Source organism: Paroedura picta, chromosome 2 (genome assembly GCF_049243985.1).
Source record: "Paroedura picta isolate Pp20150507F chromosome 2, Ppicta_v3.0, whole genome shotgun sequence".
NCBI classification, from domain to species: domain Eukaryota; kingdom Metazoa; phylum Chordata; class Lepidosauria; order Squamata; family Gekkonidae; genus Paroedura; species Paroedura picta.
The window spans coordinates 54,940,030-54,954,664 of NC_135370.1; the positions used below are offsets into that span (position 1 = coordinate 54,940,030).

The 14,635-nt window shown below is 39.9% G+C and overlaps 1 protein-coding gene across 6 annotated transcripts in view; it reads left to right on the forward strand.

Annotated features, from left to right (window-relative positions):
* LRP1B (LDL receptor related protein 1B) overlaps nucleotides 1-14,635 on the forward strand; it is a 1,129,178-nt gene that overhangs the window by 1,072,897 nt on the left and 41,646 nt on the right. For 5 of the 6 annotated variants that reach the window (XM_077320173.1, XM_077320175.1, XM_077320171.1 and 2 more), the window contains exons 77-81: nucleotides 1,554-1,795; nucleotides 5,368-5,591; nucleotides 7,090-7,196; nucleotides 9,183-9,299; nucleotides 13,552-13,725. In XM_077320173.1, the coding sequence (XP_077176288.1) occupies nucleotides 1,554-1,795; nucleotides 5,368-5,591; nucleotides 7,090-7,196; nucleotides 9,183-9,299; nucleotides 13,552-13,725 (864 nt within the window). Of the gene's footprint in view, nucleotides 1-1,553; nucleotides 1,796-5,367; nucleotides 5,592-7,089; nucleotides 7,197-9,182; nucleotides 9,300-13,551; nucleotides 13,726-14,635 lie in introns of those variants that run through there. The other variant, XR_013228123.1, reaches the window with a different exon arrangement.

A 14,635-nucleotide genomic window follows, 5' to 3' on the forward strand; every position in this document is an offset into this window, starting at 1 on the left:
TAAATATGAGCAAGAAGCAACTTGAATTTGTTTTAGAGCAGTGTGGTTTTATGTAGTATCATTGTTATGTATTTCAAATTGTGTCAATGCAAAGTATGTTCTAGAATTGATACACAATTATTTAAATTTGAAATATACTATTTAAAAGTTATATTCTTTATTCATAATTCTAATAAAAAGAAATTATTTTATTGTCTTCTATTGTAAGCCAAACTATTTTTGTCAGGAAAATCTTCCTTGTAAACAAATGTCTAAGATTTTTTTCTAGTCTTTTGAAACTTTTCCTCTGAAATTCCTTAGACGTGTCACCCATGTATAGACTGAGAAGTGAAAATGTCCCTGGAACAAGCCTTATGGTGCTTCAAGTCAGGGCTAGAGGAGCTACTCAGCCCAGCAGTTCCAATGGAATTTTTTAGCTCATCCATTACATCCTCCTTAAAACTGACAGCAGTACAGGAATGAATGGGTGAGCTGACACAGATTACCACTGCCAATTATCTGAGCCAAGTACCCCCCTGAATAGCTGGCAGCATTGCTGGGTCTTGGTTGTGCATGGCCTGTAAGTTAAATGGCCAGTCCACTCCTGGTCTCACTTAAGAAGAAACTTCCAAATTTGCTTTACATTTTTCAAAAACTCTTGAACAGCTCTTTGAAGTCCAGAGTTACCGTTGCACTTAATAAATGGCCTACTTTATATCACATATTAAAGCTCCCCATGAAGGGGGGAAATGAAGCTGAATCAAAAAATGTTGTTTTCCTTGGGTGTTGTGCAACCTCTTGAGAAAGTTACTGAACATACATACATATTGCTTGATCTCCACTGGCACAAGCATTTCTAGAAAATCATTAGCAGCTATGTTCCTTCCTTCATGATTCATTGGGTGTATCTAATCCACACAATTAAACATCATCTATTATATTGCTGAGAATTAGTATACATTACTGAAATGTCAGTGCAGTTTTCACAGATCATGAGTTGATATTCAAAATCCCTTGCTAAAAACTGATAGAATTTTTATAATGTCTGTTCGTATCAAGAAGACACTTCTTTTGTGGTAAATGTTGGATATGATGTATTATCTAGATGCTATATTCCTTCTTATTTCTAATAAATTGTTAATGCTGCATAGAGAATACGTATTTTAAAAAGAGAACATCCATTTATCAAATTTTTTATTGCACTGATAAGCTTGTAAGTAATAAGGTTTTAAGATGTGGCTGGTCAAAAGTTTAATGTATTCCTTATTCACTTGCACATGGGACACTTGTGTGTTCGACCAAATCTATACTAAACTGAAACTTGCTTCAAGATTGACTATTAACTGACAGGATTTTATTTCATATTATACTCAATTGGGGAATTTTCTTGACGGTCTCACTGACATGTCAAAGTACCCAAGATAAAATTGTGGGGAGGGGATGGAGCAAGTGCAACATCAGTTTATAGAAATAAATTCTCCAAATAAATATGAACATTTAAAATACATAAAAACATTGATTCTTAAGTAGCTGAAATTTACTTTATTTTTGTATTTCATTACAATAATCTCCAGGCTCTGAAGATCAAGTTCTCTACATTGCTAATGACACTGATATCCTGGGTTTTATATATCCATTCAACTACAGTGATGTTCATCAACAGATTACACACATTGAACATAATTCAAGAATAACTGGAATGGATCTATACTATCAAGGACAAATGATTATTTGGAGTACTCAATTTAATCCTGGAGGAATTTTCTATAAAAAGTTTCATCAGGGAGAAAGAAGACAAAGCAGTAGTGGTGTGATAGTAAGTAAATTGAAAGACTGTTTTTGTTTAGCTTGGTTATTGTGTATAACAGATTTAACATATACAATCAAGATTTAATTCAAATTTGTGTGCTGGTGTAGTAGTTTAATGGCAACCTCTAATCTGGAGAGCCAGGTTTGTTTCCCCATTCCATATGCAGCCAGTTGGGTGACCTGGGATCAGTCGCAGTTCTCTCAGAGCTCTCACTCAGCTCCACCTACCTCACACTATGTCTGTGTGGGGAGAGGAAGGGAAAGGTGCTTGTAAGCCACTTTGGGACTCCTTCAGGTAGTTAAAATCGGGGTAGAACAAAAATAGTTCTCTTCTCTAAATTAACAAACACTATATTAAAATATATTAAAATATTCAGTAAGATGGATATAAAATATATTTTTGTTATTTTATCTGCTTACATGTATCTACATATATTTTGCTTATCTGCATTTGTATTTACAAATATGACAGACTTGTCATTGTGTAACAGTGTTCAAGTACACTTTTATGAAATTATTATTAGCAAAGTGGTATCTAGTGCCTCTGTAAGCCAAGCTGAAAACCAAACATTTAAATTCTAGCTGAAACCAATTTTAAGAAGATTCTCTCTATTCTGATATATCATATTCAGTATTATCTCCCAATTTGCCTCCATTTGGAATCCTCCTCCTTCCAGCCAGCTGTAGGCCTATTTCCCCCTGTTTAGATAGCTATGTTAGATATCAAAGCATCTTCTCTAGTTACCATTTGAGCATAGGAGGTATGTGCTATTAACCATCAGGACACATCACTAGCAGATCTTTAGCAATCGAGTCCAAGCTGTCCTCTCCTTCCCCTCCCCCTTCTCTGATATTATTCTCACTTTCTTTCCCCCACCACCACTTCTGTCATTCATCCCCTCCCTCTTTCTGCCCCTACCCTTTCTTTCTCATTCCCCTCTATTGTCAAATCAACAGAAGGGACAGCAATGACTCCTGAGCCCCACCACCCCCTGCAACTTTATAATGAAGACAGTTTGATGTAGTGGTTAAGAGTGCAGACTTCTAATCTGTGGAGCCGGGTTCGATTCTGCAGTCCCCCACATGCAACCAGCTGGGTGACCTTGGGCTTGGCATAGCACTGATAAAGCTATTCTGACCGAGCAGTGATATCAGGGCTCTCTCAGCCTCACCCACCTCACAGGGTGTCTGTTGTGGGGAGAGGATAGTAAAGGCGAAAGTAAGCCGCTTTGAGACTCCTTCGGGTAGAGAAAAGCAGCATAGAAGAACCAACTCTTTTTCTTATTATTATTCTGTTTACTAATTTACCACTAATTTACCGTTTAATTGTGTTTGCAAAAGTGTTCAGTGGCACAAAATTTTGCACCTTTAATAAAACTTTGTTGGTATTAAAGGTGCTGCTGGACTCAAACTCTGTTATACTGTGTTGGACCCACTTGAATCTACCTTATATAAAAGTAAGGCACTGTAAAAAGATTAGTAGAGCTTATTTGCATTTCAAAGAAACTTTTCCATACTAGCCCCAGAAATTGCCTTTTATCCAAACTGTCAGATGCTAGGGTTCTTCCTTCATATTCTTAAATCAAAGGTTTATTCAGAATACTCACATTTTTAACCTACTAGCTATTCGTAGATTTATTTTATGAAATCTCAGCCTGATCTTGCAGTCCCAGCACCTAAGGGAAGGGAAAGTGTAGCACAGGTGAAGGTTCCCTCCTATGCAACCCCTAATAAAAACAATCAATCTCAACTTTGGAATAAAAATAGCCACAAGTTTTATTGGCTATAGTTGTAAGAAGCCTTGGCGCGACATGGGCCAATCAGATCCTGGCATCGACAGACACATCTGCCAGTCGAGCACCCCAGCCCCACTCTCAGCCTGCCTGCTGGGGTGGGGGGAAACCATGTGATGATGAGTTGCTGGGTTCCACAAGGACTATTGCCACTAAATTGTCCCCAAGGTTCCTTAAGGGGAAAATGGGCGCACAGGCTGTTTTTCCCAAAATGAATCTAGCCTCATGCTGATTCCACCCTCAGGTTGTGGCTTATAGATGAAGCTGAAACCACCTTACCTGTGCATCCCCCCAAGATGGAACCCTCCCCAAAGCAAACTGACCCACAAATAGCCATATGCACTCCTTCCAATAAACCATTAATATTCAGGGAGGGATAGGTAGATAAGCAAACTCACAGTCAGGTAAGCTGCCCAAGAAATACAGCAAGTATATTCTCATGGTGCCCCTTCCCTCTCCCTGCATGCCTAGCCAGACCCCTGCCATTGACCATCTTGGGAAGGGGTAGGCCCAACATTCACACCCGAGCAGCTGCTTGGCCCCAGCTACCTGCACAGCCCATCTTGCCTTGTCAGCAATGGCCAGTGTTGCCCCCAAAACAGTGAGTCAGAGGGACAGCATTTGATCTCTAAAACTGATTATCTGAATTTATTTTTATATCACAGCAAATATGGTCCAGAATGCTTTTGTAATTTATTGCCATTGCACTAATTAGTAATTTTCAAAATCTGTAGACCTACTTTTGTATATTATAGAAGAAAAATGTCAATTCTAATTCTTGACCAAAGCTTTTCTACTACCTGGGACTTTTTGGAAATGAAAATGTAAATGTAGGCTACAGAGGGTCCACTTCAGGGCATCTAAGTTTTATGAAAGTGGGCCATTTTCCCACTGTCTGTGAAGACTTTAGAGGCCTTAGAGAAATGGATTAGGAATTTGTGAGACCATAGATACAGAAAGGTGCATTTCTGTCATGTTTGTTCACATATTAAAGTTTTAACTCTTCTATAATTGCATCTTTAAATATGGATATCCTCCCTGCCTCCCAGGCAAATCATATTTGTTTCCTTTTTTTGCTGCCTTCTGCAGTATAAAACTTTTTTTTTCAATTTTGGGTTTTTAGCTTACTTACATGACAATGTACTGCTGCTCTGTGTGTGTGTGTGGGGGGGACACCCAGACCCTATTTCAGCAGACTGAGGGCAAGGGGATATGACTTGTGACTGCATTGCTCACATATGCTACCCACACAATAGATTTCCTTTAACAGTCTGATGTTGCTACTATGTTCCCCCCCCCCACCCGCCTTTTTAAAGAAAGTCAGCAAGCTTGTTACTGATTGCTTTCCGGCTTTATATACTGTCAGATTGCCTAATGGCTCCTCAGTGACTTTTATTTACAATCATCAGCAAAATCTGCTGTAGAGTTTCTGGCTGTTATAAAAGATAAATTGAAAAAAAATGGTTCATGAGTCTACAACAAGTTATGATATATATAACAGATCCAGCACCTAGTTTACCTGTAATATCTGAATTCCCAGTATTTCATGGAGGCAAATCAAATTTACATCAGATGAGATAAACTCTGCTGACATTCAGTCTCAGACTTTTCATGTTGAACTCTAAAGCACATAGATTTCACCAACTCTTGAAACTCATGCTTCAAATGCTATATCTGAAACATATCTTTGAACATATTACAAACTCAGATTACATGAAAAAGTGGATAAAATATGTCTAAGGAATGGATACCATTGTGGGTTTCAAATGCTTCTATTTTCTCCTAGTGCCCAGAATTCAGAAGACCCAGAGATATTGCAGTGGATTGGATAGCTGGAAACATTTATTGGACTGATCATTCAAGAATGCACTGGTTCAGTTATTATACAACTCACTGGACAAGTTTAAGATATTCTGTCAATGTAGGACAAATAACTGGACCAAACTGCACAAGGCTCCTTACAAATATGGCAGGAGAACCTTATGCAATTGCTGTAAATCCACCCAAAGGGTAAGTTCTTATGACAACATTATATTGTATCTACTCTTTTTTTATGTACTGTGCTTAAAACCTTTTGCAACAGTTGGAAAGGGATAACAGTAACAGTTAGGGATATGCTGAGTATCATAGTTGCCTGGCAAGGGACCAGGCTGTAGGGGGGGGTGTCCCCATCATTGGCCTAGCAGAGGAGCTCCATAGCAGTATGTGTGTTGTGTGCCATCAAATCACTTCTGATTTATGATAACTATATTAATTAATAACCATTGGAAGGTCCTATCAGTGGCCATGACTTCCTGTATTGATTCAGTCAATCTCATGTTAGATTTTTCAGTGATGCCACAGTTAGCTATAGAAAACTTACATGACTAAAGAATTTATGACAGTCCTGATAATATTTCCTTGCAGTAGCACACATTGAATAGACCTGAGTAGGATTGTCTCTTAGACCAATTATGCATGGGATGACGCTTGCATGGCAGTGGGGCTAATCCCCACTTATATACAATATCATCACCGGCCAAGCCCCCTCCTGGTCCTGGCCTGCTTTAGGGTCTCTGATGGCCTGCAGCAAGAGAACACTGATTTCCCAGTGTTCCCTTTTCTACTGTGGCCGCCATTGGCAGCAAGGCCAGGCCCATGCACAAAGGAAGAGCCAGACCTTCCAGGCCTGGCTCCTCCCCATGTGACAGTGGTCAGGAGGGGACTAAAAATGTCCTACTTGGCTCCGTGGCGCTTCACAGTGATGTGAGATCAAATGGTTCTTTTTGGTTATTTTGTAGGAAAGTGGGATCCCTTTCTGAGGCAATCGCACCTTCCTGCAAATGTGCCCCCACACACACAAACACACATGGCAGAACCTTTCCACTGCAGCAGTATTTCCTGCATGGATGCAGTTTGGTGGCAGAGCTTCTCCATTGTCAAAACGTATCCCGCGCAGGGACACAGAAAGCAACAAACAGCTCCACCACTAAAATATGTCCCTGTGGAGCCACAAGAAATGGCAGAGCATGTTGCTCTGCCACAACATACTGACGTAGCTGCTGCTGTGCATAATTGGTCTTAGTGTTTATTTAACTTTATTCGTACTGGTTCACAACTCCCTGCACATTCCCAAACTACTCCCAAAGCTTAGAAAAATCTCAAAAACAAGTTGGGACATGACATGGAAGAATGCAGCTGGAAGTGGGAATTGGCTATACCCTCACCTCCAGCATGAAGTCTGTCTCTGTTCACTTACAAAGTTTGGCAGTTCAGGCTGAAGTCTCATTTGGGTTGCAATCCTCTTGGATTGCATCCCCAAAGATTCCCTTCCCAAGCAACTCTTGTAGCAGTGTGGGACGATACAGAAGGAATCCCTTCTATGAGCTCTGTTCATGGTATGGTCGATCCACTCAGAGTATGCAGTTCTGATTCAGTAGAACTAATGTCTGCAAGTTTGCGTTGACTTTCTCTTATATCGGTTGCTGTGTAACTCACCAGTACAAAATTTTGTGTCTGGAATTTTCAGCATGATGTATTGGACAGTCATTGGAGATCATTCTCACATAGAAGAAGCAGCAATGGATGGGACTTTGAGAAGGATATTAGTGCAAAAGAACTTACAAAGACCTACAGGTACAAAATTAATTTTTTTTTCTTGGAGAACTTGTTATACAGATTCTGATTTTTAAATCTTATATGTATGTGAACATCTATTTTTTAAAAATTATATACTAAATGAGACTATAATCAATGCAATTTTAACTGCTTAGAATATCATTCTAGGGTACGTTTGTGAATCCAGTGAAGACACTATGCTATATTTTTACCCTATTCTGTAAATTAGTTATGCTATATTAGTTATGCTATGCTATATTTTTACCCTATTCTGTAAATTAGTAAATAGTCTTTGTTTTTGTATAAATGAAGCTTCATGTATATAACCGCTGTTATACTGTTTCCAGAATCCCCCCCACGTACACACTGGTAAAATGTGAAAAGTGTAAAAATCGCCAAGAAACTTTATTAAGTTGGAGAAGTAGAAAAGAGTGTTGACTTCTATATAGCAGGATGTTGCAGCTGGCACACAATCATAGTGGGGGATACGATAAGGGCTGGAAGAAAGGCTGCAGTAGATAATGCAAATGGGTGTTCATAGTACAGAGTGGCATTCTGCCCATGGACTTGAAACATGTAGTGTGTGTGACACACCCAAAAAATGTGTAGCATATGAAGTGACCAGGGGTCGTGCTTGACTACTGGGGAAGCCTGAAGAGAGAAACAACACACACAGCAGAAGAGAGTTGGTAGTGATCACAGCAAGGATAGCCAGAGGAGATTCTCTTGAATTGGCTCCCATCTTTGTTCCTGCAGCATTAGTTGAGCCTGCGTGGTGAAAGCCTTAACATCACCCCAGGTTATTGAGGAGCTGACCATAGAGCACTCTTGCCGGGGCGTTGAGGATTGAAGTTCGGTATGGGGTTGATCAGATCTTTGTGCCACAACATTTCGATCTGGATGAACACAACGAGTGGGAACCCAGACAGGACCTGTAGAAGTGGAGACAGCCGCATACCCAGGCCCCCACATAATGAGAGGCACCGGACCCTTCCAGACAAGATCTGGAAGTTCTTTGAAGTAGACTAATGGTGAGGGGAGGGGTGAGCGCATAACAAAGTGTCTTTGCATGGGTGTGTACCTATCTGAATTAAGGGTAAGCTGATTAACTGTAAATAGGGCTTTGGCCAGTTACTGTTGCCAAATTACAGGGGTTGGAGGCAGTTCGCGCTCTATCGTGAATACCTGACACTCCAAGATGGGAAAATGTGCAGGAAGCTTGCTGCAATGGGGACCATTCTGCTCATAGCCCTACACATTGGAAGCTATTCTGGCAACAGCTGGGAATTTGCTGATTTAATGTTGGTTTTATGGGATATTACAAATAGGTTTATAATTGTATCCTACAAAAAGTGGCACTTTGTTTAGGTCCTCTTTTTAACTTTATAGAATATCAGAGACTATTTATTAGAATATGAGAGAATCCATACACTACGCCAGTTTAGTGTAGTGGTTAGGAGTGCGGAGTTCTAATCTGGCATGCCAGGTTCGATTCTGCACTCCCCTCATGCAACCAGCTGGGTGACCTTGAGCTCGCCACAGCACTGATAAAACTGTTCTGACCAAGCAGTAATAACAGCGCTCTTTCAGCCTCACCCACCTCACAGGGTGTCTGTTGTGGGAGAGGAAAGGGAAAGTGACTGTAAGCCTCTTTGAGCCTCCTTCGGATAGGAAAAAGTATCATATAAGAACCAACTCTTCTTCTTCTTCTAAATAGTTCATAGTGTTGTGCAAAAGCTCAAATGAATCAGCCTTACAAACAGCTCTGAAAATTACATGATTGCCTGATTGTTGTTGGGGTGTTTTTTAAAAAATGTCAATGTTCCTGTTCCTGTTTAAATATTGAAATGTTATGTTAGGATTGTTATTTGTTATATTTTTTGCAATGTTTTATGTAATTATCCCATGATGGTATGTGTAAACCGCCCAGAGCTGTATGGAAAGGCAGTATAAAAATAATAAATAAATAAATAATATCATGAAAATATATTTTATTTTTTTCAGGTCTTGTAGTTGATCATTTCAGTCAACGCTTGTTCTGGGCAGATTTTGAATTATCTGTTATTGGAAGTGTGCTTTTTGATGGCTCTGATTTGGTCATATGTGTGAGCAGTAAACAAGGTATGCATATTTTTCAGGACCCAGCATTTTGATAATGTTTTTAAGATTACAAATTTCCAAAAGATTAACATGGGAATTTCTACTTTAAAGCTTATTTTGTGTTGTAAAGGTACATAAATTTAGGAAATATGCTCTACAGCAACAAAAATCAGGAACCCATGAATTTTGCACAGAAGTTATTAACATTCTGGAGCAAATCAGGTTCTGTGTAAAAAATACAGTATACATGTGTATTTTATAGATAATTAAAGAATTTGGTTTTCAACATAAAGAAAATGTTTTATCTTTCTAGAATACTGTATATAGTTTTATGGTACCAAGTTTTATAGTGCTATACTTGCAGTACGCATAATACCGTCCTGGTAACAGCATCTCAAAAAAGATATTATGAAAATGGGAGAAAAGACCAGTCAAAATGGTCATGGGATTGAAGTATGTTCCCTAACACAAGGCTAAAAGAAAATATGACATTATCATTTATAAAATTACGCATGGTGTAAATGTTCTTGTTGCACCAAACCAGTTCATGTATACTAAACACAGAACAGGAAAAAGAAAGCTTGTCTTATTTACTGCTATAATATGTAGTACTGTGCACTACTTTAGGTGGCTTTAAATGGGAATTATATAAAGTCAAGGAGGACAAATCTGATAATAACCATGACTAAGCAGGAGTTCTGTATTCAGAGTCAGCGGTCTTCTGAATGCCTCTTGCTGGACATTTCCCTCCTCTGTCATTAGGTCAGTTGAGAATATAAGGTGGCAGATATGGAAAACAGGATGCTAAAGTAGATGGTCTGATACTGTTCTTAGGAATTAGAATTTGTAGTAATATGTGCATGTGTTAAACAGGGCTGGACATGGGCCACAAAAATGGGGTTCAGTGTGGACTGAAAGCAAACTGTCATGGACAAAAAACAAAACATTTGCATGAACCAAAACCATTTGTATGAACAAAGTTGTGACATGGTGAGATGGCTGTCTGGTATACTAGACACACCAAACTTCCAGTACATCTCCAGCTAACTCTCCTCTACCTTCCCAAGTTTGGTGAGGATTGGTTTTACCCACCCCACATAAAATGTGCCCCCAGGAAAGTGTTTTCTGGGGAAATGGTGCAAATTCAGGAGTGTATTGAATGCCTCCCTTCTGGCATGGTAAAGCCACCAAACTCAGTGCTTCCCTGACTGATTTTCCCCTACCTGCCTTCCAACTTTGATGAGGATTGGGTCTACAGGGTTCAAGTTACACCCCCCCCCAAAAAAAAGAAGGAACCTCATACTTTGTTGTTTCCAATGAAGGAGAGGAACAGCATCACACACACACACACACACACACAAAAGAACAGAAGCAAAATCTAAGACCCTGAGAAAATCTTCAGTAGAAACTGAAGGTGGGAGCCATTTTTGCCAACACAGCGGAACCAGGGTAATGTGCCCTGAGGTACAAGTCCAAACCAGCTTGCAACCACATATGTAGATATGTTAGCTCCAAGTCCTGAGACATATATAGAAGTGGTAGTTCCAAGCCTTGAGAAGGAAGTAGATGTGATGGATTGAAGGTCTGAGAAGAGAGTAGACGTGTTAGGTTGAAAGTCCTGAGAAGAGAGTAGACTTGGCAACTTCTGAGACATATGTAGAAATGGTGGTTCAAACCCCTGAAAAGGGAATACATGAGAACCAGCTTGGTGCAGTGGTTAAGAGTGGTGGCTTGTAATCTGGAAAACCCCACTCCTCTACATACAGTCAGGTGGGTGACCTTGGGCCAATCACAGTTCTCTCAGAACTCTCTCAGTCTCACCCACCTTACAGGGTGTCTGTTGTGGGAAAGGAAGGCAAGGCAATTGTCAGCCACTTTGAGACTCCTTTGGATAGTTAGCCAAATACAACCTCATAAGCCTCTTCTTCCTCCCCCTGCCTACCAATCCCTTCTCTGGTTGCAAAAAAAGTGGGGTACACCCCTTGTAGGTTCCTTTGGAGAATAAAGAAAAACAGGTGTTGGGTGGGGTTTCTTCCCTCCACAATAAGCACCCCTTCTACTCACCCACTTTTACCCTTCCACTTCCCCTCCCTTCTCATTGTGAACACAAGAACAAGATGGCAGTCCAATCCAATTCTATCAACCTCCCAAATCCAAAAACAGCAGACAAGTTCAGTACCATGAAGGGGGGGGGGCAAAATAAAAAAGCACCCAATAGCTAAATCCTTGTGCTCAGCATGAGTGCAGCAAGAGAAGCAGACCCAGAAACCTGGTTCCAGAAGATGCCTGCACGCCCACAGCAGAGAGCAGAGGTGATCACTATTGGGGGGGAGGCATGATAGCTCAGCTCCTGTGCTGAAAGTCAAAGTTCAGCAGAGTCTACTGCTGATCAAGCAAACAAAGCAAAGTGATCAGTTCTGTTAGGTCCATGCCTCTTTTGCACCTCACCTGCCAACCAAGAGTGGTTTAAGGATTTGCAGGGCCCACAGCACCAGAGCCAGTTTATGGATCTACAGGAACTTAGCAGAGTACAATTGTGACAGGAGCAGCCACAGACTGGGGGCAAAGGGCCCCCAGTAAAAAGCGGTGTTACTCCAGGTGTCCTTAGAAAGGGGAAAGAAGGGGAGGAAAGAAGATATGTCCTTGATCCATGGGGAGGAAGGCACTATGTGGGGCCCCTGGAAGTGCAGGGCCCATAGCATGTGCTACATGTACTTCATAGATACTCTGGCCCTGTAGTAAACAAAGGAAGGGAAGAGAAGGAGCTCAGCTCAGTTGCCTCCTGAGTCTATAGACCAGAATGGGAACTTGGCAGTCAGCAGTGCCTGTGAAGCTTTAGAAGACTCCCAATTAGTATTTCCAAGGCTGGCAGATTCTACACCCACTGTTGCCCTGGAGTTTTGTAAATATTTTAATTGATCAGCGCAAACCTGTAAGTGCTATCAAGTAGCTCCTGACTTATGACAATCCTTTGAATTAATAACCTCCCAAATGTCCTACTGTTATAAGCCTTGTTCAGGTTATGCAAACTGGGAACTGTAGTTCCTTGATTGAATAAATGCACCCTATGTTGGGGCTTCCTCTTTTCATGTTGCCTTCCATTTTTTCTAGTATTATTGTCCTTTCCAGTGACTCATGTGACTCTTCTAGAGACAAGTAATATAGGATAATATGAAGTAATATGGCAACCTAGTAATAATATAGTAACAATATGGAGTAATAAAGCAAAACAAAGTTAAATAGCAGTGAGTTTTGCTTTGAAGTAGGGCTTGTAGAGGATACAGAATATTCTTGAAATTCTTCATATACATGAATAGTCTGTTCAACTATTACAAAATGATATTTGAGCTTTCTTTTTAGGATCATGTTGGTCTTAAAATATACATGCTCACAGGAATTAGAATTGTAAGCAATATGGACAAAAATGAAAAAGGGTTAATCTATAGTAAGTTCTGGCTTAAGGTATGACTTATCAGATGCACATCTCTAGTAGTTTCATGGATCACAGAAGTATAGAAAGATACTAGCGATTTCTTTTCAGTCCCATATTGCTCTTTATAATGTTAAGGTAACCATACATACAATCCTATACACAATCTAATTGACAGCCAGTGTGGTATAATGCTTAGAGCATTGGACTGGAAATGGGGAGACTTCCGCTCAAATGACCCTTCTGTTATGGAGTCCCTGGGTGAACTCAAGCCAATCACTCTTTCTCAGCCCGATCTATTTTATACAATGGTTGTGGGGATTACTACATCATTACTAGGTTAAAACTGGGATACCCCCTGGGCTCCTTAGAGGACAGGCAAAACAAAAATATAATTATAAAAAGAAATAGTGTCAGGTGCCCATAACAATCTTGAAAACTCAGTCATAGAGAAAGAACAGGATGTTTGGGATTTTCTCATTCCTCTCTCTTGACAAGGACATATGGGGTCTTAACAATGTAATACTACACACAGCAGACTAACCTCAATGATTTCATACTTCGACTGCAGTACCTCTGCATGGGATTGAACACTAAAAGACTAAAGTCAATATGATACATTTCTATTCCTCCTCCTGTCAAAAATATCCCTTTTGAGAATTGAGGAACCTTTTCTTTCTACACTGTAGAAAGCATGTATTGTTCATTTGAAGAAGGCCAGCGTATATGTTTATCATCAAGAGGAGCATTAAATTGTTAGCAAGAGTGTAATGTTTTGTGGATAATGAACTAATCCTTGACAGCATCTGAAATGAATTTCTGGATTTTTAAAAATTATTCAAGGATTACTCCATCCTCATAGAATTGATATTTTTGAGAATTACATATATGGAGCGGGACCTAAAAATGGTGCATTTAGGATTCAAAAATTTGGCTATGGCTCTGTAGAGTATCTGAATTTGGTGACCGAAAAGACAAAAAGCGCCTTGATTACACATCGTTACAAACAAGCATACTGTAAGTATATTTTGCTACTTTCAATAATATGTTTAAGTGTTTTAAAAATATATGGTAGCAGATACAAAACATATATTGAGCACAATCAACCCCCCCAACTTGCGACATCTGACATTTGCACACATACTGAATAATGAACTTTCAATACACCTTTAGTCTCACTTGTAATTAAATTTTACTTTGCAAAATGGCAAAATCCACTTGCAGCAAATGCTGAATTGCATTGAAAGTGTATTATTCTGCATGTGTGAAAGTGCCCATCATTAAACTTTGTGCTGGAGCCCTTGTATGGAACAGAGTCACTGCATCTACAGGAGGCATAGGTTGGAAATAAAAGCCAGAAGTGTTGTGAATGTTTCAGGAGACAAGGAAAGGAATCCACTTTGTTCCATGGAGAACCTCTTGTGTGTATGCAGGCTTGTCTGTTCCCTTTCTTTTCAGTAAAGGGGGGAGGGACGTATTTCATGAAAAAGCTGTACATTCCACTAATAATAAAACAGCTGCCTACTTTTCACTTAATAAAATCCTCAATGCAATTTAGAAATCTTCAAGAAATCTTCATGAGTTACCTGCATACCTTGGAGGCACCTTTCCTAAAGGACCTCAAAAACCTGTCTCAGACATATTTGATTGCTGAGACACTACAGAAAAATTATGAGCAATGAGATTCTTTGACCACTTTTACTACCAAGGCAATAAGCCACAACTCCAAATTCTGCATCAACAAGGAGAAAGATAGTATGGGTTTTGCTGAGCTTGGATTAACCATAGAAGCAACACAAGACAAAAAAAAAACATGGGCCTTGAACAAAATTATGGCATCCTACATCCTAGTTATAAGGAAAGCCTCACTTGGAATTAGCGGAAGGAGTTCCAGGGCCAGTCTGTCTGATTTCCACTATGTTAAGCA